We start from the raw sequence: 23,489 nt of genomic DNA on the forward strand, positions 1-23,489 counted from the left end.
GGCCCTTTAAGAGAACAGAAAATTAGGTAGGTGGAGTAGACAGAACAGAATGCTGGGTAGCAGGAGTGGGGAGACGCTTCAGGCAGTCGCCATGCTTCTCCTCTCCGAGATGGATGCAGGTTAAGATCTCTCCTGGTAAGCCACACCTCGTGGTGCTACACGGATTATTAAATATGGGATAAAGGAAGATGTGAGAATTAGCAAATAAGAGGCTGAAACTATGGGCCAGGCAGTGTTTTAAAAGAATACAGTTTCCGTGTAATTATTTTGGGTAAAGCTAGCCGGGTGGCGGGACGCAGCCCGCTGCTCCTTCTACATCTGGGGTCGCTCTCAAAATGATTGCTGTCTTCTAGAGGCAGAGATCTGCACACAGAACAGTTGAGGATCACTTGACCCCAGATCTAACCAGGTCTTAGGCAGGGCACCGTCTGCTCTTGACTCAGCATACCACCATGGGCTCTCTTCCTGACACTTCCCAACAGTCAACACAGCATGGCCCCCAGCTCTGATTCTTTTTGTTCTCAGAACACCAACCTAGGACTTAACAGCTCATTTCTTCCAGTACTGCTTCTCGTCAACCTAGAGAGAGGATTGGGAGTGCTGTCCACCCAGACAGGCCCATCCTGCTGGGAGTTAGGAGGGGCAGTGCCCAGGACTACATGCTGAAAAACACTCATACATCCCCCTCCCCCATGATTATCTTTAGAACCTAAATCTGTATGTGCATCTCTACTGTTTGTTCTGTTCTTTGTAGAGCAGAGCTGAGAGCTGAGCAGCCCTGAGCAGCCCTACATGGCAGACTGGGACTCACTGGCAGGAACACTTGGTAACTGGCTTGGGCCAGAGAGGAGCACCCTTCAACCAACATTTGCTCTGATACTTGAATTTCCTTCCTTCCTCTTCTGATAACATGTAGGGGAAAGCGAGTCTATCACCTGGCCTCACTCTTGCATAGAAACAGTTGACAATTCTGACAGAAAGTGTACACACACACACGCACACACACACACACACACACACACACACACACACACACACACGGGGTCTCCTTACGTAGACCAGGCTGGTCGCCATCTTTTGATCCTCATGCCTCTGGCTTCCAAGTACTGGAATTATAGGCATGTATCACCACACCCAAGAAATATCTTTCTTGAGGAAAATGAAAGCCAACATGGAGCTCATGGTAAAAATTTAAAAAAAAAAATTAATTAACAAAGTGGGTTGAGAGGCAAGAACTATCAGCATTTGCTAAAGTCTGGAGAGGATCCATGGAAAAAAGACATTTATAAGGTTCAGGTATCAAACTTTTAGTTTAACTTTTTTTTTTTTAGTTAACTTCAGAAGGCAGAGATGCCACATAGTAAAGAGCTCTGAACTTGACCTACTGCGACGGCTGCCAATTTCCACACTACAGTAACGGAACAGACAGACACACCTTCTGCTGCGCTACAGCAAATGACGACACAGAAGGGTAAATGGATCCTTGGTGTGGTGGGCTGAGGAAAGGCTTGTGCACGAATTACAGCACGTCTTCATGTATATGGATTACATTTCCTTGAAGGGATGCAATAAAGGACTCACGATCATGTGCCCCTGATGCGACACACAAGGACAAGTCATTATGCATAAGAACAAGATGTCCTTGAAGAGATGTAGAATACATCTTCACGTCTGTGGATCATGCATCCTTGACGGGACTCACTGAGGATACGGCACCATGAAGGGTACTGTTCCTTTAAATGAGGTGTTAAATCCAGGGAGCAATCAAATCCCAATTGATGAGCAGCGTCTTGTGCTTTTACTCTTTCATCCAGAAGTTGACTGGTGTGTATGCTGGGGGTGGGGTTAAAAGTACAAAGGAACAAGCGGAACGTGCGGCTGGTACGAAGCATGCCAAAGTCTTCTCCACGGCTCAGCTCAGGGTCACAGGAAATTTTTCTTTGGTGGCTGCAGGACATACCCAGTCAGGGTCCGGAAGGTGGGTCCAAGAAGCCATGACCCACTGCGGCTGGATGGCTAAGTGCATTATTACACGCAGGCAATGAAGCCACTACCAACTGAGGTGGAAGACCATCTTCCCAGATCCTGAAACAATCAACTGAGGTGGAAGACCATCTTCCCAGATCCTGAAACAATCAACTGAGGTGGGAGGCCATCTTCCCAGATCCTGAAACAAGTGGCATTTCAGGGAACTCTTGGGATTCAGTGACAATGACCTCTTCTCCTCCAACTTTTCAGAGCCTCCTACACTCAGCCTTCACATCTAGAAATGTATTCGTTGCTAAATGCTCACTGGGGACCTGGGGTCCATCACCCTGCTCTGTGACTCCACCTTCACAGGTTGCTAGTGCTTATTACTCACCCATGAAATGAACACAGATGAACACGATCCTGCTCCCAGTGGTAACTGTAACTAGCCCACCCCACAGTCTGTATGGCTAGACTCTAGCTACAAGGATAGCTTCTAAAATGAACATGCGATAAACAAGATACGTGAAGCCATGTGCTTCTGGGCAACTAGGGGCAAAGGAGTGACCACATCCTCCAATGTGCACCATGAGGACATGAACACTCAAACCTGCTGCAGGCATTAAGACTAGCTTAGGGGTCACAATGACACCAAACCAGAAAGCTTCAGAGAAAGTACAACTTGAGCCGTGAGGGAGAATTAAAGGGGCAAAGGTAGGCAGGGAAAGCAAAAGCAGCCTCTCTTGGATGGCATCTTCTTGTTCCCAGAAGACCCCGTGCAAAGAGACACCAGGCAGAGGGAAGACTCTAAGCAGAACCACTCAAAGGAAGGTGAGGACCGGGGTGCCCTGTTAAAATACCCACTGCAGTGGGTCCCCTCATAGCCCTTCCTTCAGTAAAGCTGTTGCTTTCCCTCTCTCCAGGTCTTGGTCTTCTGTCTCTCCTAGACGTCCAACTATTTCTTTACCCCATGGAATGACTCCGTTATCCCCTAGAATACCAGCATCCCTGGTCCACGATCCGAATGACCACAGAATCCATCCCACCTTTGGATGCTACCCAACTCAACTGCTGTGAATCTACTTGAGTTTTCTCTTATGACCATAAGGAGCCTGACTTTTGTTTTCTTTGTCAACTTGTGTCAACTTGATTTGTGGAGTTTTTGGCTAAATGCATTAACATTTGTTTCTTCTCACTGAAATTCCAAATTCTCAACAGAACTGCATGTGTAAGACTGATGGCTTCGTTCCATTTGTTCTTCTCTTGGTTAGTGTAGGCCGCTAGGTTCTCGGTGTACTGCAGAATCAATTTTAAGAACCTGTTGAAAAGGCAGTGCGGAATTTTAGTTTCTTTGTCTGTGCTATTATAAAACGTAGCAACATACATGTCTTCTCTTGGAAATAGTTCTTAAAAATTACTTAATTGTGTATGGATTCAAGAAGAGATGCATGCAAAATGAAAATAAGAGAAACTAGAGAGAGTAAAACTGTGGAGGCCAATGCTGTCGGCTGGGATGAGCTACGAGACCCAGACTCTTCTCGCACTCAGATCGTGACAGATGTTTCTCAGAGATGGGACAGAATTTCAAAGACTCCAGGGTCATCGCGCTCAGACTGAGACATGACAGACACGCAGCGAGAGAAGGTCCTACCCACAAGTCTCTTTGGGTGCTAACGTGGCATCATGGCTCCCCCTCTGTGCTGCCATGTCTCTCTGAAGAGAAACACTGTTACTATGCCACCGCTGAAAACAGTTTCCTTAAAGATAACCCAACTGATTAGGACAAACATCATTTTTACATTTTCAGACTCCCCTCAGTTTCCCAAGTAGTGGAGACTTTTCCATAATTATTTATATAATTTTTATAAATATGTCAAATGAATGGTACAACAAAACCCACATAGCTTTGGTCTAGGGAGTGGCTCTTCTCTCCTAGGGGACTCTTGGTGATGCCACTGGGAGAGAGTGCTACTAGCATGTGGCCAGATGCCATGGATGACACCCAGAACCATGCAGCACAGAGAGATGCTACAGATCATGTGCTAGTGGTGTTAAGGCTGAGTACCCAATGTCATCGCCAGCCTTGCACACTGCTTTCCGGGAGTGCCATCTGCACTTGCCTCGGCTCTGTTCACCTACACACGTCCTGGTTTCATTTCTGCTGCTGTGATAAGACCACCTTATAAAAATCAGCTTAGGGGAAGAAGGGCTCATCCGGCTTAGAAGTCCAGGTTGTGGTCTATCATTGCAGGGAAGCACAGTGGCAGGAGCCTGAGACAGCTGGCCATACCACATCCAAAGTCAAGATCAGAGAGAAACAAATGCACCCACGCTGCCTGCTTGGTGCTCAGCTAGCCCCCTCTCTCCTCTTCAACAGTCCAGGGTTCAAAACCAGGGAATGGTGCCATCCACAATGGGCTGTACTCTCCTGCATCAATTAACAATCAAGAAAATTCCTACAAACATGCCCAAAGGCCAACCTGATCTAAAAAATTCTTCAACTGAAACTTGCATCTCCAGGTTGGGTCAAGTTGGCAATAGAAACACCAGTACAGGGCAGGAAGATGGTCCAACAGGTACGGCACTCACCAAGCAAGTCAATCAGGAACTCACGTAAGGTGGAAGGAGAGACCGTACCACACAAAGTCCTCTTCTGACTTTCACAACTCCCCCCTCAACCCTCCTCCCCCAAAGTAATTTTAAAAAAAACTTTTTAGGAGTATCTAGAAAGCTAGACATAGTGGCTGGCATATGCCTTTAACACCAACGCCCGGAAAGCAGAGGCAGGCTGACCTGTGAGTTTAAGGCTAGCCTGGACTACATAGTGAGTTCTAAGCCAGTCAAGATTACATAATGAGACACCACTCCCCACATATACCCTTCACACCACACACATAGACATACCCAAACACCCCCCACATCACTGTAATCCATAATATGTAAGGATTCCTACCCCTTGCCAAGTACAGCATAAAGCCAGCTACGATATGAAAACTGTGGGCATGGGTGGAGGCCACGTCACAGACAACTGACCACAGGACACCATCTGAAGCTCTGTCTAAGGGGTCTTGTGAGCTCTGGGACCTCTGCCTGTGAAGTGGGCTATATAAAGGTTTTCTCCAGTTTCAGAGCCCCTAGACCGGGATGCTGCGGAAAGGTAGACTCCTTACGTTTGACGCCGTTAGCTATACACAACTGAAGTGACTATGGGCCACCTGGACGTGCCGGGTCTGCCTTAGGGCTCTGACTTGATGTCACATTCCAGGGTCCTCCTCCAAGACCATCCCTACAGTCTTAACTCAGATTGCCCGTGGGCACCAAGCAGTAGACTGGCTAGTTCTGAGAGGATTCCCAGTAAACTGGGTTCAGCTTCGTGAAATGTGCCTATAAGGAAGCAGTTTCAAATGCCCATAAACTTTGCATCACATTGTATAGAGAAGACTATCAGGAGAAACTGTGGGGTTAAAAACATCACCAAGAATAGCCAAGAGGAGTCAACAATTCTCAAAGTCGCCCAAGCACCATCTCCTTCCTTCTGAGCAGGTCACCTTACCTGAGATACTGCTGACTCTCCGAAGCGCTTTTACCAAGGACAGCATGGACACTGACCAACTCCAGTGCCAGGAACAACAAAATCAGGTAAAGCCCAGGAGACAGAAGTCTAACACTGAGAAAGGAGGCAGCAGAGTTAGGTTCTGACAGTCCTTTCTCTCCATTTTCATAAGGAAACAGCACGCCACCTAATCAACACCTTTTTTAATTAAAAAATTATATATTTTGATTTTCCCCCTTTTCCAGTTCCTCCCAGATCCTCCCCATCTTCCAACACACCCAACTTTCTTTCTCTCAAAACACACACACATACACACACACACACACACACACACACACACACACTACAGACACAAAACAAAATGAAAATCGAAACAAACAACAACCACAACAAAAACAAACAAAATGAGAAAGGAAAAAAAAAGGTAGCAACAAAACAAGAAGCATGTAGTTTGTTTTGCCAACACCTTTAAAAAGTATCCCTAAATCCAAATACCTGGGAAGGTCTGCCCTGCTCTGCCCTGCCCTGTCCTGCCCCTCCGTGCCCTTCACATTCAGGTCACAAAGCACTTCCACTTCCTGGCAGCAGCAACTTCTCTGAGTCTGGCTCAATCTCAGCCGCCTCCAAGAGCACTTACAGGTCAGCACCAGGGACTGCGCTAGGCCCCATGCTCTGTGTCCACTAGCACCAAGAGGAGAAAGTGTATTCTAACTTCGCCAGGTTCCAAGGAATTTCTATGATAGCCTGACCTTATTTTGCCCATGAGACCAGCAGAGATAATTAAAATCAGTGCACTCCATTTTAGCACTTCTGTATAAACCACGTGAGTGCACACTGAGAAACTTCTGGAAGGCCATAAGCAAGTGCTCTGCCAGGCCTACAAAACACCAGACCGTTTAACCCACAGTTCTAAAATGTGTCCAGAACAGCTATTTCTCAAGGAAATGTGAGGACCTACAGCACTGGCCAATCCAGGAGAACATGCACTCAGGCTAAATCCACACAGTCCACTCCCACAGGCAAATATTTAACATTTCTATAAAACACATGCACCTGTAATTATTCTCTGGCAGCGTGAGTAGAGGGTGCTGAGGAGGGAAAGGCCTACCTGTTAAGCATGCGCAGATAGTTCTGACGCTGCCTCGAGCGCAGCCTACGCTCCACCCACTGCCTGTGTCTCAACTGCAAAGAGGCAATGACCTGGGCAGACACACGCTGGCATTGCGAGCTGATGCCTCGGAGCACAACCACAACCTCTAGGACGAGCCTGGGGCAGAACAAGGTAGGAATGCGTGTGCCGCAGAGCTCCTTGAGCAGCTGGGGCCACCTGCAAGGGAGAACGTAGCAATCAGGAGACACACGACTCTTCTGAACCTGAGTTGGTCTGGGTCTGCTGGTACAAGTGGGAGGGACCTCAGCCAGTGACAGGTAGGTAAAATGCAGCTGCAGTGAACAGATGACCTCACTACATATGGTGACTTCACTAGACACGTGCCACGTGCACAGAGATCACCTAACCTCACTTGACGACCTCTTCTGGGACACAATACCAAACTGCTAAAGTTCAGAGTGGAAACAGTAAGTCTCGTCTGCTGCCATAGATTACCAGTATGGCTCCTCAGTACTCACCTCTCGGGGGGAGGACCACCCGAGCCGTCTACAGCACAGGTACTCCCAGGCACACGGCGGCAGAGCTCACACAGAATCTTGCTAATTAAAGAGTTGCAGGCATGTGCTTCAGAATTATCTTCTAATCTGAAGAACCTACAATATTTAAAGGTATATGCCAATGATTAAAACGCCCACATTATTGATAATATAAAATGATGCTTACTGCACAGTGGATGTGACCTAAAATTTAGTTTCCCCAACACAAATGAAAACAGGCATCATGAGAAGATAGCATGAGTGACATGAGAAGCTGAGAGCAGGGCACTGTACAGATAGCTGAGCTGTGGCTGCCCCAATTAGTTCCAGTGCAAGTGTCTGCAGTCCCCAAATCTGTGTCCCTCCTCCTCTTCCTCCTCAGGCCCAGACCTTCTTCATGTCTGCCAAACCCTTACTGAAGGGTCCCTTATCTTCCCAACAGACACCTCCAGTCTGTGCTCAATGGCCAACAAACTGGCCCAGCAGTTCTTTCCCAAAGGGTTCTAACAGCCCCGTATAAGAAGGAAGATGAGCAGTTTGGTGCTGACTGCACCTGCCAGCCATGGTACCCCAGTCCAGACAACACGCACCTGGCTGCTTCCTGTGGAAGCTCTTCCGGGAAAGGCAGCACATCCCACACCCTGAGGCTTTCCTCACAGCTCAGGACCTGGGTAGAAATATTTGACTGTTCTGTCTAAGGTTTACAATATCCTAGAAAGTGGGTTTTCAACTGTCATGGATATTGAATCACTTCCTAGAAAATATTTGCAAAACTGTTGCAGATTGCAGATTTGAAAAGCATATGGTGAGCTCAAGTATTCACATGCTCATTTGATGGACTGTTACAAATACTGCCGGTCCTTGCTGTTGGGGTGATGATGAGCATGTTCACAAATACGACACCCTCGGTTGAGAGGGACCTGCCCTCCTATGAACTGTGACTAGCTTTGGCAATCTGTGAGTGGGAGCAACCGCACAGAGGAGGGAAGCATGCCAACACTGTCAACACTTGTCAGCACCCAGGTGAAGACACACACAGATCCTCCAGCAGGTCCTGCCCAGGACAATAGGAGCAAATTAAGTGGCAGCTGTGTGGACAACACTGTGCATGAGCCATTTTCTGTATCAGCAATAACCAGAGCAATGAACTCATACAGCACAGGACACGGATAACAGATGAGGGTCCAAAATGGCCAAGGTGCTACCTGGGGGCAGAGCAGAGGACAGCAAAGGGCACAGCCTGGGGACTCAGCAATCAGGTCACCTAGCAGTCTACCATCTGGAAGCTTCCCTTCCTTCCAGATCTTTCCCTCCTGTCCTCTATAATGGTATCTTGGAGAGAATCGTGAGGGACACTCTCCATGCTCGTGTGCTGGCATCCTCTTCTCGCCCACACTGCTCAGCTATTTCCTCCTGACTCAAACGCCCCACCTGGAGAAGCTTCTGAAGACCTGGGAAGCTATGAACTTACAAGATTCAAACGCCCATGCCCATGGCTACAGAAGCACACGACAACCACTGGGACATATATACACAGGCCTTCCTAACACCGTGGCTTCTCTGACCACAGGACATATATACACAGGCCTTCCTAACACCGTGGCTTCTCTGACCACAGGACATATATACACAGGTCTTCCTAACACCGTGGCTTCTCTGACCACAGGACATATATACACAGGCCTTCCTAACACACGTGGCTTCTCTGACCACAGGCTGTGTGGAGAGCCCTAAGGGGCAGCCTTGCAAGTTGTCACCGTTGCTGGGATGGACGTCACTAGGTGCAGCTGCCTGATTCGCTGGTTGACTATGGCAGACCTGGGTAGAATGGTTCTCTGATCTGTGGTTGGGGCTCTATATGGAGAGATGTTTGCTCACATCTCCCCAGGGAAAGTCTCACCATGGATGTGTTTGTCAGAAGACAGCACTGGTCAGTCTTGGCCTCCGACACTGAATTTCTTGGTCTCCCCTACACTCACATACCAGTATACACAGCCCTGTGAGGGTGCAAGAGCCTGAGTGTGACATTCATGGACATTCTTGTCCTGTCTCCCGCCATCTGAGGGCTGGGAGATGCTCAGTGGTTAACAGCAAGGACAAGGACTACTCCTACAGAGGACCTGAGTTCAAGTCCCAACACCTGCTGCGTGGCTTACACCTGCCTGTAACTCCAGTTCTAGTGGAGACCTCTGGCCTCCAAGGGCACCTGTGCTCATATATATATATATATATCATGATATATATGTGTGTGTGTCTGTGTGTGTGTATGCATATATACACTGCAGCCCCCTACATAAAATTTTTTTTAAAAGTATAAAGCATTTGAAATAACCCCCAATTCAAACTACCTGGTGGAAATGCTTGAAAGTTTGTTTTTTAAAATTATAAGTTAACAGAAAGTTGTCTTATATGGTAGAAGAAAAAATGACATTCCTCACTTAATAAAACTTGTTTCTCTCTCTGGGCAGTGAGCAGTAACAAGAGGCTGCATGCTAAATACTCCACCTGTCATCCTTGAGACTGAAGCCACCTTTAACTCTGAGACACAGGACTTGAGCTGTGAGCTCAGAAGACTGTGCAGACAAAGCCCTGGGGCCCTTCTGGTGTCTCTGAAGGAAGAGCATGTGATCCCGACTCCCAAACACCGCATGTGCATACCTGTTTTTGAAGCTGGAAGGCTGGGTGGCAGCGGGAACTGTAGCCTTCAGCTAGCCTAACCAGCACCTGCACGCCTGCTTCCTCCTATTGGAAACATTGCTTTAGTCACTGTACATAACGATGTCATTATGGTGTCTTCTAAATCACAGCCACTCAAGGGTCCCAATCTTTCACGACTGAAATAACCCTACTCATCTAAAGCACGGTAAAACTCTTCACTAAGTAGGATGGACCTGGTAGTCAGCAGCTGACTGAAATGGAGCTAACTGGCCAGGATGTGATTTACAAAGATCACATCCACCCTGTCCAGAGCATGGCAAAACAACAAATACACAAGGAGAAAAGGATCCAAAAACAAAAGGGAAATTTTCAAGGACTGAAAATCAATACAATTAGAAGAGAATTACGTGTCCATAAACAGTTACTTGCTGAACATATAAATATTAAAAGACAAAGATAAAATATTATAATATATTCCAACAACTGTTACAAATGTATAACTGCAAATCCAGGCCAGCCACTGTACCCCAGAAGTCAGGGTACAAACTGCCATTTTCTCAGCAGTACAGCGCAAATGACTCAAATGACGGGAAGATCAGTGATCCCAGCTGGGCAGAGACTTGTGAAGGCTGGGGGTGAAGGCTGGATGAAGCACTGGGGGGACAGTGTATGCCTTCAGGCAGGATAGAGCGCCCCTTCTGCTCTAGGCTATGAAATCACAGACAGCCTCTCCACAGAGGGACGTGATATCTGAGGAAGGATCTGGCGCTGTGCTGAGGAAAGGGAAGAAGGCTGTCAGAGCAAGCGCCCCTCCAGAAAGTGAAGGGGAGTCGGCCAAGTGGTGGTAACGGAATAACACTGAGTAATAGAGTCAAGACGTATTTTCAGACAGAAAACTGAGTACAGAATGTGAAGGGGAGGGAGGCCTGGAGGTCTGTGAGCCTCAGAAGCCACCTTTGGAGATGTGCTACTTAGATGGGAGGGTGGGGTCCACACTCATCATAGGCCTGAAGTCAGGACATACTTATTACTGATAACGTTTTTCTCTGACACAGGATCTTATACATCCCAGGCTGGTCTGAAACTCCATGGAGCTGAGGAGGACCTTTGGATCCTCTGCCTTCACATTCCGAGCCAGGGCTGGGATTACAGGTGAGGGCCACCACAGCTGGCTTATGCAGTGCTAGGGAGCCAACCCAGGTCTCCACGTATGCTAGGCAATCGCTCTACCAACCGAGCGACCCTCGGTTTCCGAGCAGTGGTCAGTACAGCAAAAGATGCCAGTTCCCTATGTGGTCCCACTAGATTATTCTTTTTAGTTTGTTTTCTGTGTCTGTGTTTACTTTAAGGACATAGCTCACATGGAATATAAACAGTGAGAACAGACGAGACAGTTCTGAGGAGACAGAAACGGGAGTTGTCCTTAGTGTCCGGAAAGCACTAAACTGTGTCAGGAAGATTCAGCAGAGAGCAGAGCTTCCAGCAAGGGAGTCCAGGGCTGGAGCCTGATGCACACTGAATAAAGATGTCTATTCTCCACACGGCATTCAGAGAAGCTGCTAGCAATTTCAACAAGAAAACACTGAAAACTAGGTTCTTTACTTCACTCCCAAGAGGAACTAAGTTCTACCTGGAGCAAAAGAAAAAAAAAAAAGCACTAGGAAAAGGCCAGCACTTTTAATCCCAGCACTTGGGAGGCAGAGGCAGGTGGATCTCTGTGAGTTCAAGGCCAGTCTGATCTACAAGGGCTAATTCTAGAACAAGCTCCAAAGCCACAGAGAAACCCTGTCTTGAAAAAACAAAACCAAACTAAAACAAACAAAAAACAAAAACAAAAACCTAGGAAAATAATGATTATGTTTATAATTTTTGGAATACAAAGAAGCTTTCAAGAATGACATCAAAGGTAGAAGCCAAAGGAAAAGGAACTGGAGCTAAAAAAAAATAACAGGTGGTACCTCACTAAGAACAGAAGCAAGATCAATAAAGTGGTGGGAAAAGAAAGGTTCGCTGAGACAACGTAGGAACAGCAGCAACAGTGAGGAGAAAAACCAGGCCTTCCTGTTATCAGCCACAGGGCTTTGCTTTTGCAAACTTCCTTCCTAACATATGAACACAGGCCTTCCTAACATATGAACACAGGCCTTGCTAACATATGAACACAGTCCTTCCTAACATATGAACACAGTCCTTCCTAACATATGAACACAGGCCTTCCTAACATATGAACACAGGCCTTCCTAACATATGAACACAGGCCTTCCTAACATATGAACACAGACCTTGCTAACATATGAACACAGTCCCTCCTAACATATGAACACAGGCCTTCCTAACATATGAACACAGGCCTTGCTAACATATGAACACAGGCCTTGCTAACATATGAACACAGGCCTTGCTAACATATGAACACAGTCCCTCCTAACATATGAACACAGGCCTTGCTAACATATGAACACAGTCCCTCCTAACATATGAACACAGTCCTTCCTAACATATGAACACAGGCCTTCCTAACATATGAACACAGGCCTTCCTAACATATGAACACAGGCCTTGCTAACATATGAACACAGGCCTTGCTAACATATGAACACAGGCCTTGCTAACATATGAACACAGGCCTTGCTAACATATGAACACAGTCCCTCCTAACATATGAACACAGGCCTTGCTAACATATGAACACAGTCCTTCCTAACATATGAACACAGGCCTTCCTAACATATGAACACAGGCCTTCCTAACATATGAACACAGGCCTTGTTAACATATGAACACAGGCCTTGCTAACATATGAACACAGGCCTTCCTAACATATGAACACAGGCCTTCCTAACATATGAACACAGGCCTTGCTAACATATGAACACAGGCCTTCCTAACATATGAACACAGGCCTTCCTAACATATGAACACAGGCCTTCCTAACATATGAACACAGGCCTTGCTAACATATGAACACAGGCCTTGCTAACATATGAACACAGGCCTTGCTAACATATGAACACAGTCCCTCCTAACATATGAACACAGGCCTTGCTAACATATGAACACAGTCCTTCCTAACATATGAACACAGGCCTTCCTAATGTATGAACACAGGCCTTGTTAACATATGAACACAGGCCTTCCTAACGTATGAACACAGGCCTTGTTAACATACAAACACAGTCCTTAAGCCCACAGTTACAGGGAGTTCCATCAAACAAAGGTATAGCTCACATATCAACGGAGATGGTTTTGATAAACGTTGGTGTGGTCTACTGATGCAACAGAATGACAGATACTAACAAAGAGAAACAGACACAGCAAAGATCCAAACTACACTAGTGAAAACACTAAAGGACAAAGCTTTCTTCCTGTGAGCCCATCTGGAGACACCACGGAAAGACAGAGAAGCAAGGACATCAACTTTTAACAGTTTCCATTTCTGGCAAAGGGGGTTCCTGATGGCTTGGACTTAATATTTATTTATGTTGAGACAGGGCTTCCCTGTGTAGCTTTGGAACCTGTCCTGGAACTCACTCTGTTAACCTGGCTGGCCTCGAACTCAGAGTTTCACTTGTCTCTGCCCCACAAGTGCTTGGATTAAAGGCATGTGTCACCACCGCCCAGCTTGCTTGGACTGTTAAGCAATTTAAAAAAATAATTGTCTCTCACACACACACACCCTGAAAACAAAAATATCACCTACAATATTATAACTGAAATTATTCACTTTAACAAAAGAGTTCGTTTCAGAAATGCAAATACCCTGTTCCATCAATTTGACATATACTTGTAGGGGTTTCCTGAATTTGGCCAATTGTGTTTATAACCTGTTCTTTGGTTTTTAACACCAACACTGCTATTAAGAGCAAAGGTAAAGATGTGTTTGAGAGGACAAATTATTTCAGATTCACAACTCTGATTTTCATACATGTATGTTGTTAATTTATAGTTATTCTGATGAAGACTGTAATTTAAATTAAAATGAAAAACGATGAATAGATAATCATATTTGAAAAATCAGACATGTTCTTCCATTGCTGGAGGTGGTAGGTCCTGCCAGCCACCCCCTCTGTGGTACCTTCAGCTCTGACAACGTGTCTTCCTCAGTGAACCTGAGCAGTAGCACCAGGGAGAATGTGAGCAGCTGGCTCGCTGCTTCTCTCGGAAATTCACGTAAGTTGATCTCACCATGGCTTAGACGGTCCCGGATACGAGGACCCTCCTGATAGTTCAGGAAATCCCACAAGAATTCCTTTTAGAAAATTAACAGAGAGGCATTCTGTTAGTGTTGTGAGCAAAGGGAAGAGCAGAAGGCAGGGTTCCAAGCAGTCCCTGGCTTGTTTACAAACTAATGGGAAATATGAGTCTCAAAGAGGGCATTCACCCTATCCTGCAGCTGGAACTGGGGTGGAAAGCGTGTGCTCTGTACAGCCTGCCTGCAGGAGCCGAGGACCAACCTCGGAGGCCGCGGCCTGGAAGGAGTGGCAGCATAAGGCACTCCTATCTTTGCTACTCTGACCTTCCTATCTGGAAGGGAAATAAACATCCTGAAAGAAGTCTTAAGTCGCTGCTCTTGCTGGAATGGGCAGAACCAAGCAGGTGTCTGTTAGTCCAGTCCTTTCTCCCTGCACTTACCCGTGGACCACTCCCGCATCTTACACCAACAAACATAGCTGCTTGCTCCTCTTAACAGTAGCTGCCCAAAACCTCTCTCTGCCAGACTACAGAGAAAAGGTCAGAAAAACACTGATGTGGGCAGACTGCCAACAGAGTCCTGGGGGCTCAAGACACACACACACACACACACACACACACACACACACACACACACACACACACACACACACACACATATATATATATATATATATATATATATATATATATATATATATATATATAATCTTGCTGTCTGAGGGTAGGAAGGGATGCCAGAATCACATAAGGAATGGGAAGCAGAATCCAGATCTCTCAATGTGGTGGAACAGACAAAAAGTATCTACTCTAGTTTAGAGTAGTCACTGTAGCATCCTCATAAATTATTAAATGCTGATTGAAAAGGGGGTCAAAACATTAATTCTGTTTCATCCAACACTTAAGAGACACTAGGTCATCAGGCATTCAGAGGGCATGGCAGCAACCAGAATAAACGAGCCCAGTGCCTATATGCAGGCACCCCTGATGGGTGTCTATCACAGCACAGCAGCAGGCCGGCTGCCGAGCACACCGCAAACACGTTCACGCTTCTCGAGATACCAGCTTATAAACAGAAAGACCTAGGACTGGAGATGCCGGGTACTTTACCATGGCAGGCTCTCCCAGGAAATGAGGAAGCCGGTTGATGCTACCATCATTCAAGTGCTTTGCCAGTATCTAAGACTCCAAAAATAGATTAATCAATAAGCTGTTAAACTGACACACACACAAGCATACAGCAACCCCGATTCATGTACCTGCATATACACGGACACTGATCTGTAGAGTCAGTCAGAATATTTGATTTCTAACCTTGTTGCACTGGCTAAGGACAGTTGTTCTCAACAGTGGTGACAGCCAACGGTGTCAATCTGTTTGCATTTCCCCACTTTGTGTTTGTACAACCTCAGAAACGTGATTAATAATACTGGGCCTCAAACTTAACTTGAAAGGTTTACTTATTTGAAACAAGTTGCCTTCAAATCCTGCCTTTACATCACCAGTGATGGGATTCAGGTACGTGCCACCATGCTGGGTATATTCAGTGCTGGAGAATCCACCCAAACTTCATGAATGCTGGTCAAGCACTCAGTCAACTGAAATATGGACCCGGAGCTGTATTCAAATCTAGCACAAGCTTCTTCTTCTTCTTCTTGCTTATCAACATTTTCCGGTAAGTATGCTACTTAATCTTTGTGGATTTTAATTCATAGTATTAAATTATTCTAAATTTACTTATTTTATGTGCATAAGTATTTGCCTGCATGTATGTATTGCACTATGTACAGCCTACGCATGGCTGTGAGCCACCATATGAGTTCTTGGAATCCAACCCAGGTCCTCTGCAAGAGCAGCAAGTGCTCCTAACCACTGAACCATCTCTCCAGTCCAAATCATTGTGTTTTAATTTGTATTTAAAAAAGGATGATTATTTTCCAAGGTTTTTTGCAAATTTGACTACTTACTTCATCAAATGTGGTATATAGAATTGTTGACTGTAGAAAAGGAAAGAGATAAAAGAGAAATAATTAAAACAGTAATATCATTCAAAGAAAAACAATCCTGGCTCTCAGAAGGTGCTGCTTTCATAACATGAAGTTTAAAGGATACTATCTTACATAATCATAATTAAAATAATTGTGTGCTTTAACAGATGTGATTATGTGTGTGTGTGTGTATTGTAAGGGATTGAACACAGGGTTTTGTACATATTAGGCGGATGTGGGATTCCCCTCTGTACGCTGTGAATGTTTATTGCCATTACTTAATAAAGAAGCTGTTTTCGGCCAATGGCTTAACAGAGTAAAGCCAGATGGAAACTCCGAACAGAGATGTAGAGAGAGAGCAGGCAGAGTCAGGGAGACGCTATGCAGCTACTGAAGGAGACAGATGCTCCCAGAACCTTATTGGTAAACCACGAGCCTTGTGGCAATACATAAAATAATAGGAATGAGTTAGTTTAAGATGTAATATTTAGCTAGGAATATGCTAGAGTCATTGGCCTAACAGTGTTTCAATTAATATAGTTTCTGTGTGGTTATTCCGGGTCTGGGTGGCCGGAAACAAGCAGCCTCTGTCTATATTAGGCAAGTGCTTAGCCAACTTAGCTACATCTCTAGCCTTTAAAACTTCCAAATAGCCACAAAATTATCAATATTGTCCCCACAGTCACAGTGAGTAGCAGAAACACGTGTACCTCGGCCGTGAGGAGTCTAGCAGGGCATTTGTTAACTGCAGCAAAAACTCTCCTGAGTCCAGCTTCTAGCTGTGACAGCAACAGCATGGTGCAGTCAGCAAACCTGTGGAATCCGAGGAAATCAGCAAATGCTGCAACAACTGCACTGCAGCTTAGACGGCCAACGTGGCACTGAGAGTGAGGTGGAGCACAGCAGCCTAGACGGCCAGCATGGCACTGAGAGTGAGGTGGAGCACGGCGGCCTAGACGGCCAACGTGGCACTAGAGTGAGGTAGAGCACAGCAGCCTAGACGGCCAGCATGGCACTGAGAGTGAGGTGGAGCACGGCGGCCTAGACGGCCAACGTGGCACCGAGAGTGAGGTGGAGCACGGTTGCCTAGACGGCCAGCGTGGCACTGAGAGGTGGAACATGACAGCCTAGACAGCCATTTTTGGTGTTTTAATCCTTGGTGAAATGTTTTTAGTAACTTCAGTAGAACAAAATGTCATCAAAGATCTGCATGTGCTGCCTGTCACCTCTGAGGACAGCCAGGACAACAAAGCCCCAGAGGGCAGCTGAAGTGCAAAGTGAACCGAGAACGAGGTTGCTGCAGACCAGCAAGAACCAACTGATTAGTTCTCTGCTCTCTGTTTCCCTGAAAACGTGCTGTTCCTGCCTGTCACACAGGGCTGGCCTTGGGGGGAACCCCATGGGCAAGTACACCTGTAATGCCAGGTTCAAGTTTTCCTTACAGCAAGGACTCAGAAAATAAACTAAGAAGTTTATTCTTAAAAAATAAGGTTATATAGCCAGCAAGTGATGGTGCACCCTTTAATCCCAGGACTTGGGAAGCAGAGGCAGGCGGATGTCAATGAGTTAGAGGCCAGCCGGGGCTACAAAGTGGGTTCCAGGACAGCCAGGACTGTTACAAAGAAACCCTGCCCAGAAAAACCTACAAAGTTCCATCAGTTGTACCCAAGAGGATGACAGGGAACACTTGAAACAGCTATAGCCTGTCTAAGTTGTCAAAGAAAAACACTCTGTACTGAGCCTGATCTCCGTCAGTCTCTCCTCTACTCAGTCAGGACAGTGGATGACTTTCAGATAGCGAAGGGCACAGAGCAGACCCAGCATCTAAGCACCAACACCACCACACCACCCTTGTTACCTGTGCACCTTGAACTTGGCCACTGCCATTTCCCAATATGGTAACATGGCTTTTAATACGAAGGCGGAGTTCATCATGGCGTTCTCTACTGCTGAGAGCACCTCAGAGGTGACACCTGTGGAAGAGCAAGCATCTTTATAAATACAATCACAGCACCCACCAAAAGAAGTCAGGAGCACATATGGACGGATGGACTGACCTGGGGCAGAGCACCCCTAAAGAGGAAGAGCGCCTGACCTACAGCCATGGGCAAATGAACTGTGGGGCTTGTGGGGGCACCTGAGAGTACCCTCAGGGTACCCTCGCTCATTACACTGACGAGGAGGAGGGAGGATGGTTCTCAGGGCACACAGGCAACCCTTTCTAGGCTGGCCCAGCTGATGCAGACAGGGTGAGAGGACTGGAAAAAAACACGAATGGCCCCAAGCTGTTCTGAACGGTAGCACTTCTGAGGAAGAGGTCAACTCTATCTGTGAATCTCAGGGTCCCCAACAGCACCCAGGACAGCTAGAAGCAGGGAAGCTTAAAAGGTCTTCAAGTCACTCACAAAGCCAACTTGGCAATGGTAGTAAGTACTTCACCAGGAAATCTAAGTCTGACACTACTCACGAACTGTGAAAATACCTCCACGGAGACGTAAGGGGGCAGTGTGAAACACAGAACTTGCCAGGAAAAACAATCACGTCCTCTAGGTTTGTAAGAGTTACAAAAGGTCGATGTGCCAATGTGACTTTCGTTTGGTGAAGGTAGCTCTTCAGTAACTGACCCAGTCCTGCTGTCAACAACAGCATAACTGAACAGTACCTAGGGATGAGCAGAAACCAGAAAATGAACTTAGTCTACACACAAAGCACTTTTCTTAGGAAAAAAAATGCTAAAATTACACAGGAAGGAAGACTGAGATGGGTTAGCAGGCGAAGGAGGCGACAGCCCAGCTGCAGACCTCAGGCTAAGGGCTGGACCACATCTAGAAGGGAAGACCCACTCCCCACAGTTGTCCTGTGACTTCCACACAGATGCTGTGCTATGTGTGTGCATGAACCAATGAAAATAGAGAGAAACCCATCAAACTCTAGAACTCTCCACAGATGGAGCTAAGCTGTGCAATAGCAAGGAAGGCCACTGATATCTCAGGACACCTGGGCTCCTGCCTATCCAGGCGTCTGGGTGTGTTCTTCTCGGGGTGTGAGGCACCGACATTCTCCCACCTTTCACAGTTAACCCTCTCCTCTCAGGAAATTCGAGATAACGCACATTCTGAAGCAGACGGAGGAGGAAAGTTACTTAGCCAACAACTTACTTTGGAGGGATGTCTTGAGGGGCAGCAAAGCCATGCCACAGGATGTTTCTCAGGTTGAGTCCACAGGGAGACCCGATGAAGACTTTCAGTACGTCCATCTAATCCATTAAGACAGCAGATTACTGACTAGCAGAGTAACTCACTCCTACAGTGTTTGCTGCTCCCTTAGAACTAAGAGAGCCAACAGCTTCTGCCAGTATAACATAGTAACAATGAAACTAACACAGAATTTTATGCAGTTTCATTGGTGTGTGCCAGGACGTAGAGGTCAGAGGACAACTTGTGGGAACCCCATTTCAGACTTTCGACCACAAAACCATTTTCAGGCTGGCAAGGGAGCATTGGGAGGGCTCACTGAAGACGGTGTCTGGGTGTCTCAGCCCCAAATAGTGAGTCTGGAGGAATTCCGGTCCAACTAAGATGGCCGTTCTAGTCTTCTGCCTCACTGAGCTGCACACATGGCACCATTTAGTCAAGTCTCTTGATTACAGTCCTTCTAGAACATTCTGAGACATATAACAGCCTCTGTAATTTCTTACCAAGTTCTAAGTCTGGATAACTGCAAAACGTATAAAGTCTTACCTGCTAAAACACAGGTATTTTAGGACAAAAATGCCATACTATCACTCCAAAGTGCTAACCACGGGCTGCAGCAACTTAGTACAAGCATTGCGAATACTTCACTGAATACAGTGATATGCTCTAACTGTCTCTCTGGCTGGACCTATGTGGTTATCCCAACACCATGGCATCTGGGGAGGGAGATCCTGGAATAGTGCAGGCAGGACAGTTCCAGAGGGAAGGAAGAAGACACTAAAATCCATGAGATGGTTAGCGCTCTCCCAGAGTACTGTCATTTCAGAGGATCAAAAGCACAGCTGATGCCAGCTCCTCTCTACTTTATGTGTATGCACACACTTACCGCAGCATGCCCAAAGACTTGTGCAAGCTCTGCAGATGCAAGGAGATCTCTCAGAAGGAAGGGGCACTCCTTTCCAATCAGTAAAAACACCTAAAGTTCAAACAGAAATCATATAATAACTACATTACAATGAGGCAGTATTTTAAAACAGAGCATCATTTATGATGTATAGCACAAATGAGCAAAGAAAAGTGCTTAGACAGATTTCCTTCTGTGTGTGCGCGTGTGCGCGTGCTGGCTGCACACACAGAGAACATCGGGTGTCTTACTCGGTCACTCTCCCACCTTATTCTCTGGACAGAGGTTTTTTTTTTTGTTTTTTTTTTTTCCTGAAACTGGAGCTAGAACAGAGGCCAGAAAGCCCCAGTCATCCTCTGTCCACTCTCTCCCTACCCCCAGTGCAGAAGCAACCACACACAGCTTTTCATTTTTTAAACATGGATGCTGTAATCTAAATCCAGGTATGCGTGCTTACACAGAAAGTACTTGGATCTATTGAAACGTCTCCCCGCTCACAGGTACTAGGGTTTCTTAATTATATGAAAAGAAAATCATTGTATTTTACAGGAAAAATAATAAAAATCAAAAAATCTGAAGGTTTTGTGTTCATCCAGGCAAGCTAGCAAACAACGAGGCCCCCCACACTCACATCACCTAAGGCTCGCTCCAGACAGGAAGTCAGTTTCATCACACTGAGCGAGACAGCAGCAGAGTGCAGGCCTTCCACGGCATCAAATATTTCAAGAAACAGCTATTCAGAGTAAATCACACATTAGAGCTCAGACTGAAGGAAAATCATTCTCAAAACAAAAATTATTTTTGAGTTACTACTATTACTGAGTTCAAGCCTCAATATTCCAACTGCTACATTTAAATGTTTGGTATAAGCAAATGGCTTCTACTGAAATATTATAATAAAATTATTTAATACATAAAAAGTTCTTTGAAAGTTCTTTCTTTAAATGTTAATTCAAAGCATAAATCTGGCATAATAGTGAAACCAAATATTTTGACCTACTCCATATTTCCGGTAACAATTTAGTTTAGCTCCTGTAAGGCAGCTCACCTTACCAGACTGTTATAGAATCAGATATTACAGGTACTGCTTTATTATGCTCCTGTGTCAGATGAAACACAGGAAAAGAAAAAAAGCAAACCACACAATACTTGCATTAGGACCCCAGTGACTAATTATTTTACAATTCACTATGAAGAAACCAAGCACCTACTCTCTGATCTAACCTTGTGATTGTCTCCCTAGGAATTCTGTCCTGATGCTAAAGTGGACTTTATTTTCTACTGCTGTGGTGGTGTGAATAGGAATGGCGGCCAGAGACTCATGTTTGGATTCTTGGCCCACAGGGAGTGGCACTATTAGGTGTGGCCTTGTTGGAGTAGGTGTGGCTGGTTAGAGGAGGTGTGTCACAAGGTGATGAGCTTTGAGGAAGCTCAAGCCAGGTCACTTTCTGTTGCCTGTGGATGAAGATGTAGAACTCTCAGCTTCTGCTCCAGCACCACGTCTGCCTCCATGCTGCCCTGCTTCCCACCATGATGACAATGGACTAAACCTAGGAGACTGTAAGCCAGCCCCAGTTAAATGCTTTCCTGTATAGGAGTTGTTGGGGTCATGGTGTCTCTTCACAGCAATAGAAGCCTAAGACAAATGCCTGCCTAGTTGAGCCCAAAAGTTGTTCAAAGTATGTTCCTCAACCCAGGATTCAGATCCTATAAATAAACTGCTTAGATTTCTCTTGCAACTCCCAGGACCTCTTCAACACTGGAAGGCCAAATCGGAAAAAGACACCCTTAATTTGGCAAGTAATGAGGACTTCCAAGTTGCAAAGTCTTTTATTTCTAAAGCTGTGCAAATGTCAAACCTCTGGATAGGCTGTCCACTGGAACCATGGTGAATACTTCATTTCAAACTGTGCCCTGGTCAGAGACAAGGTATGAAGATGAATGGCCTCACAGACAGGACCCAGCAGCCGCACGCTTTCCCTGTAATCCAGACTGTGCCCTTATAGGAGGAGAAAGTATGTTTTAGTTCCACAGCTGTATGCCACAGGATGAAAAAAAAAAGGCTAAATCAAAGAAAAGCTTCAATTACAAAATGTTCCAAAATCAAGCAGCTTATAACTGGAAATACAATAAGTGTCCTTGTAGCTCAGTAGAAATGAACTGCAGAAGGCTTTACTACAGTGAGGAATGTGCAGCTATAGTTTTAGCCACTCACAATCAACTAAAATTATCAAATTCCAGAAATAATCCATAGTGTCAACTAGGTGCTGTTCTGAGGAACATGATGGAGGTGCTACCCCATTCTGTCTTGTCCTTTATCTAAGGTATCCATGCTGTATATTCGCCTAGTGACTAGCGAATCCAGGCTCTGAGATGGATTCCAGCATCCCTGGCTGCCTCCAGCTCACACACAATTTTCTCAGCTAAGCATGTCTTGTTATTTTCCAGGCTTCTTTTTCTCCTCTGACAACTACATTATAACATCCTCCAGGAAAAAGAACCAAGGAGGGTTTTAGAGGCCAAAACATTTTAAGTGTAACGGTACTAACTGACAGTACAAACCTGATTCTCCATAGCACATGCGGTCTGTAATTGCTTTCCAGAGTACTTCACCATTTTGGGTGACAATGCTATTGATATCACATTTTTCTCTGAGTTCAAAGCCAAGATTACAAATCAAGTCATGCACCAAAGGAGAAAGGCATGTGGTAATGGGATCTCCTGTTAAAATCTGAAATATAAAACATAAAGTTACATCCAAATCAAAAGAAAATCCTATCCTACATACAGAATGAACTAAGGTAGGGAAGCTGTTAATATGCTTTCTGGATACCGTAATAGCTGCATGTGTCTAACCGTGCTTAGGCACGAAGCATAATTTATGAGTCTGCTTTAAAGTGCTTGTTGAAAACCCTGAATCGTTTCTTTAATCAACCTTGCTGACGCCAGAGTTTAGAGGTTTTTTGAACAATGCATCGCCATTCCTTCGGACACTCCTTTATGCCGCAGTGATCAAAATTAGCGGTTCTTTACAGAGAGTGGGGGAACAGAATATTTCCGTCCTTGGTATGGAACACAACTGGGGGCCGAGAAGCATCCAGGAAGTGAGTGGAATGATGGATCCCGACTTTTCTGTTTCCACCACGCTTCCTCCCGCTCAAACACGGTGTTCTGTACATTGGCTTTCCTTGAAACTTATCATCCCGCTTCGGGCCTGCCACTAGGGCGACACCGACCCCATCCCGCAGGGATCCCAGGACAGCGACCAGGTCTGGACAGGGCCGCGAGGGAACCCCCGGCAGGCAGCAGTCACCCTACCTCCATCGCTTCCGGCTTGGACGTGGCGCTCTCTGATGACGCACATCTTTCCGCCGCGACTTCCGGGG

The 23,489-nt window shown here is 45.9% G+C and overlaps 1 protein-coding gene across 7 annotated transcripts; it reads right to left on the reverse strand.

Annotated features, from left to right (window-relative positions):
• Positions 1-1,178: 1,178 nt before the first annotated feature.
• On the reverse strand, positions 1,179-23,480 carry Ermard (ER membrane associated RNA degradation). Of its 7 annotated transcripts, XM_038338937.1 has the most exons (19): positions 23,422-23,480; positions 22,666-22,834; positions 21,963-22,102; positions 20,735-20,836; positions 20,086-20,175; positions 19,164-19,261; positions 18,531-18,667; positions 17,864-17,978; positions 16,716-16,818; positions 15,985-16,014; positions 15,128-15,196; positions 13,902-14,075; positions 9,827-9,910; positions 7,759-7,835; positions 7,151-7,285; positions 6,630-6,848; positions 5,522-5,635; positions 3,100-3,286; positions 1,179-3,068 (listed from the first exon to the last, which is right to left on the reverse strand). In XM_038338937.1, exons 1-18 carry the CDS (start codon positions 23,425-23,427, stop codon positions 3,100-3,102), a joined length of 2,049 nt encoding a protein of 682 aa, XP_038194865.1. In that variant the 5' UTR covers positions 23,428-23,480; the 3' UTR covers positions 1,179-3,068. The 7 variants fall into 7 exon arrangements, with proteins under 7 accessions (XP_038194865.1, XP_038194873.1, XP_038194870.1 ...); XM_038338945.1 differs by lacking the exon at positions 23,422-23,480 and adding an exon at positions 23,340-23,411 and having other exon boundaries at positions 1,179-3,286; XM_038338942.1 differs by lacking the exon at positions 23,422-23,480 and adding an exon at positions 23,039-23,411 and having other exon boundaries at positions 1,179-3,286.
• Positions 23,481-23,489: the final 9 nt, after the last annotated feature.

Source organism: Arvicola amphibius, chromosome 8 (genome assembly GCF_903992535.2).
Source record: "Arvicola amphibius chromosome 8, mArvAmp1.2, whole genome shotgun sequence".
Classification (NCBI taxonomy): Eukaryota; Metazoa; Chordata; class Mammalia; order Rodentia; family Cricetidae; genus Arvicola; species Arvicola amphibius.

Bases quoted from the DNA above. Each gene is read 5' to 3' on its own strand.
- Ermard (XM_038338937.1), bottom strand. The intron at 9,911-13,901 runs GTACCACAGAGG...TGTTTCCAATAG, and splicing joins ACACGTTGTCAGAGCTGAAG to GAGGAAGCAGGCGTGCAGGT. The intron at 7,836-9,826 runs GTATGCACATGC...ATTTCTACCCAG, and splicing joins CCTTCCAGCTTCAAAAACAG to GTCCTGAGCTGTGAGGAAAG.